This window comes from Pinus tabuliformis, chromosome 7, assembly GCF_031772625.1.
Source record: "Pinus tabuliformis cultivar Carrire ecotype Pingquan chromosome 7, CPIR1, whole genome shotgun sequence".
Lineage (NCBI taxonomy): Eukaryota > Viridiplantae > Streptophyta > Pinopsida > Pinales > Pinaceae > Pinus > Pinus tabuliformis.
This window is the reverse complement of record NC_142293.1, coordinates 1,561,210,513-1,561,215,167: the sequence shown is the minus strand read 5'-3', so window position 1 is coordinate 1,561,215,167 and position 4,655 is coordinate 1,561,210,513. Positions and strand designations below refer to the sequence as shown.

At 41.0% G+C, this 4,655-nt stretch overlaps 1 protein-coding gene across 1 annotated transcript; it reads right to left on the bottom strand.

Annotated features, from left to right (window-relative positions):
• Positions 1 to 1,268: 1,268 nt before the first annotated feature.
• On the bottom strand, positions 1,269 to 2,195 carry LOC149253988 (uncharacterized). The gene has a single exon (XM_089454650.1). It carries the CDS (start codon positions 2,193 to 2,195, stop codon positions 1,269 to 1,271), a length of 927 nt encoding a protein of 308 aa, XP_089310776.1.
• Positions 2,196 to 4,655: the final 2,460 nt, after the last annotated feature.

The window sequence follows — 4,655 nt, the reverse complement described above, 5'->3', positions numbered from 1 at the left end:
TATATGAATAACTTATTATGCGGTATGCTGTTCACAACTGTTTTGCTTAACTTTTTATGCAAAGTGGTTTATCTTAATTGATTTCTATTCTTATGATAGCTGAATGATCTTTATTACCAGTTATTGTTCGAAATCTTTTTAGATCGCATAATAGAAGAAATACACCCCGGGTTAGCGTAGATTAGATGTGTTATTTCTTATTAGATTACAATAGCATAGAGTTAGTTTAGAAGTTTGAATTAAATTAGCTTAGAATACCCCTAGATCAGCATCATCCAACTCTACACACACACACACCCCTTAGATTGGGAAACTGGTCCCATTATCCCCAGTCGGACCTACTATACCAAACGGATAAGGAGCTGCCAACCAAGGTCCAGACCGGGTGGGTATCCCCCTTGTTTTCGACCCAATTTTTGGGGCTTCAACAAGAGGCTGCAAAGCCTAGGCATCTAGCAATGGAATTTAGGGAAGATGGAGAAATATTCCAGCAATAAATATGACATTTCGCATTGTTTAATTTGTTGCCCGAGACTTCACAGAATTCATCCAGCACTTCTTTAAATCTGGTAGCTGAGAGCGGAGTTGCAACCCCCAGCAATAAGGTGTCATCGACAAAAAGGGCATGATTGATGTTTTTTACCCCTCTTGCTATGCTTAGCCCAGCTATCTCTTGGTCTTGTTGCTTCTTGTCTATATAAAAGATAAGGACAGAAGCCTGCAGCACAAAGAGGAGGGGAGAGAGGGGGCACCCCTGCCTCAGCCCTCTACATGCTTTGAAGAAATCTGCAGCCCTACCATTTACTAGGGGAGCAATCCAGGCCTCTGATATACAAGCCTGAATCCAGTTTATAAATCTTAATCCAAATCCCATTATTGTGCAAAACATCCAACAAAAAACTATGTCTAACTCGATCAAAAGCATTTGCTAGGTTGAGCTTGACCACCATACCTTTTTCTTTTCAATGCATGTTAGAGTGGATCGCCTCTTGAACCAAAATGAAATTATCCACGATCTGTCTGCCATGAATGAATCCTCCTTGGTTCTCCGGGATGATTTTTGGGAGGATGTTCCTCAATCTGTTCGCTATTACTTTTGTTATCACTTTGTATCCAATATTACACAGGGAGATCAGGCGGAATCTTTTGAAGGAGTTTGCTCCTTTTTCCTTGGGGATAAGGGCAAGGAATGATGAATTTGTGCAGCCTCCAATTTTCTGGCAATCTTGGGATTTTAGGATCATTTTGAGGAATTCCTTCTCCACAATCTAACAGGATTGAAGGAATCTGGCTGTGAATCCGTCCGGTCCCGGGGCTTTACCAGGGTCCATATCAAAGAGGGCATCCTTTACTTCATTTTTGTTGACTTTAGCTTCTAATAGATGGTTCATCCTAGCAATGATCAGGTGGGGAACTACATCCAGGAGATTAGAACTATTTCCAACCTCCATTCCCTCACTGTACAGATTCTTAAAATGGTTGGAAGCTACCTTTTTGATGTTGGCTATATCCTTTAGGATGTAGTTCTCTTCTTTAATTTCAGATATGAAGTTAGAGCATTTCCTGGCTTGGGCTTGCTTATGAAAGAATGAGAACTTTCTATCCCCTGCTTTGAGCCAAAGGTTCCTGGATTCAAGCCTCCAGTATTCTTCCTCGGCCAAGCAAGCCTTGTGAATTTTTTGCTGAAGTTTCGTCTCCTTGTCCAGGTCTTCTTTTGTGATTTCAGTTTCTTCCAGTTGAATATGATGCAGTTCTAAGGAACTTTGAATTTTTTTTCTTTCAGTTGCACGGTTGGGCAAAGTCTTGGCCCATCTTTTCAGCATCACTTTTACTCTTCTGAGTTTTACTTCCCAAACAAAAAAGGGGGAACCCTTGACTGGCTCCTTCCAGCAATCCCTAACCTTTTGCATGAAATCTGCCTCTTTGATCCATAGAGGATTGAATCTGAAAGGAATAGGGCCCAAATCCTTGAGAGCCAGTAGCTCAAGTCTAATGGGCTTATGATCTGAAACACTGTTGTGGAGGATGTGAATTCTAGCCTCTATACCGATAAGAAGAAAGGAACTTTGAACAAGAAATCTATATAGTCTTGCAGCTATATGACCAAGACCGACTCTTTTATTTGACCAAGTGTACTTACGGAAGAAGGCTTGATGTCTAGTAGGTCCCAGTCCTGCATGAGATCCTCCGCCCATTCCCTTGTTGAATCCCTTACTATGCAGCCTCCTCTTTTTTCTGATGAAAGAAGGGTGAGATTGAGATCTCCAGCGATGATAATGTTTTGCAGGTTCTCTAGATCTGCCAGATTTTTTATGGAGTCCCAACGAATCTTCTTCTCCCCGGCATTGTTAGGGACATACACATTGAAAAGACATATGATCTCTTTGGTATCAAGATGTTTCATATTTAAGAAGATCCAGTGGGTGTTCAAAGTCTCAGAGATTATTGAGAACTTGTTGGCATTCCAGAGGGAGCCAAGCCCTCTCGAGGCTCCGCGAGCAGAGATAGCTTGTGCTCCGCTTTTATTCCAAAAATTTTTACTTGCTTGGAAGAAAGTTGTATCCTCCATTTTGGTCTCCTGGATGAGGAGGATATCGGGGCTTCCAATATTGTTAAGCTTTTCATTGCTTCTTCCTTGGCTCTAGTGCCCATACCCCTACAGTTCCTGGAGACGATCTTCATCATTTAATTTTGTTATGGTGGGCTCCCTTGGAACCCTCTGTTTGATTCCTCGTCGTCTTTGGAGTTTTTGTCAATAGCTTCTCAAGGGTTGGCTAGCTACCCTGAAGCTTGTATTTAGAGGTTTCCTGATCTCTTTTTTCCCTTGCAGAGTTGCGTCCTCTTGTGGATCTTTTGGGAGAGGATTGAGAGTCTCCTATTTCTCCTTCTTCTTCTGACTCCTCAGATTCTTGGACTTCCTCCTCCTCTTCTGAGAGCTTTCCTTTGGATCTCTCTGCGGCACTTCCACCTTTGGTCGAGACGGAGGGGGAAGCTTTGGCGGGAGAAATTTCCTTTGGGATCTCAACCTCTTGGGAGGCCACGGTTTCAGATCTTAGGAGCTCGAATTTGTTCTCTTGGCCTTCCATGGTTGATTGCTGAACAGCGCCCGTCTGAGGGCCTTTATCATTTGCAGTTGTAGTCTTCTTATGAGAGGTCTTGGTTCGCTTTACCTGGTTCCAGCCTTCTTCTTTCCCTTTCTCTTCCGCCCCATTGGACGAACAACCTCTAGAAAAATGGCCATAGACGTGGCATTTCTGGCATTTCAAGGGTAGCTTCTCATAGTCAAGATTTTTCACATGAGACCAGGGACCTACGATGATTTTGATGGCTTCCGGTTGCCCCACCTCTAGATCTACCTCCACGTAGATTCTGGTGCAATCGTACTGGTCTTTATTATTAGCCTAATCTATGAATTTACCTAGGGTGTTGCCTATTTGCTTCAACGAATCCCAATTCCAACAAAGCACTGGGAGATTAGGGAGTCTCACCCACACCGGGACCGCTGTGGAAACATCCACTATCGGATCGAAGTCTGGCATCCATTTATTTGGATACAATCCTTGAGGGCCCATGAAGTAAGGTCCATTTTGGAAAATCAGGTCCTTGTCCTCTTTTGCAGTGAACTCGAACAGAAAGCAACCTATCCCGAGAAAGTATGAGGTTACTCTATTTTTTATCAAGGCTGCCCATTTCTTGGCGACCCAGATCTCTATGGATTTAGGGGTGGCCAAATCCCTGTGAACTGGCCAACGAGGGCATGATCTGCTAGAGACAGAACAACTTGGATCAGCCCATCTGGTGGGAGAGAAATCTCGGCGATGTCCTCTAGTTTCTTCACAAACTTTGCAGCTTCGCCTTTCTTCTTCTTTGGCAAGGATGCGAGCAAAGAGTTGAAAGCTTCAGAGGCAGAAGGCAGAAGAGGAGAGATGGGAGGCCCCTGAGGAGAGCCCAACACCTCCATGGAGGCAGGCGACCTCGAGTAAGTCCCAACCAAGCCGATATGCGGCAGGCCGACGTGACCTTCAACGTTGCCCAAACTCTTCACAGGAGCGCTCGTGTTGTTGCAGAGCTAGGTCACGCTCAGATTCAGTTGGGATAAATGTTATTATACTCTTCCTAGTTTTTATCTTTTTTATCATACTCCATTCAACATTATAAAAATTGGATGTACTTTGGATAGTTGGGATAAATATTATTATTCTCTTCTTAGGTTTTGTCTTTTTTATCATACTCTCTTGGAAGTCCTAAATTACTCATATAAAATAATATATATATATATATATATATATATATATATATATATATATATATATATTACTAGAAAATCTAAATATTATTTTTTAATTTTAAAGGAACAAAAAATAGCAAATTAAAATAAAATATTAAGAATTCTTTTTCCTTAGCATTAAGGGTAGGTGAGAAATTTAAATATAACTAATGGAAACAAAATATAAAAACATTGAAGAAAATAATTAAGATAATTTAAATTAGGGAAATAAAATAAATTTATAATATTTTTATCTTAAAAAAATCAATTAATACTACTGCATTATACATAGTAACAAGGGGCTTAACGTATGAGAAATCATTTTTTTTAATTCCAAATTAAAATTAGATTATTATTAATAAATTATTTAGGAGAGGTAAAACTTATC

What these genes read in the sequence shown, in the direction of transcription:
- LOC149253988 (XM_089454650.1), bottom strand. Translation starts at nt 2,195, where the DNA reads ATGGGCGGAGGATCTCATGCAGGACTGGGACCTACTAGACATCAAGCC.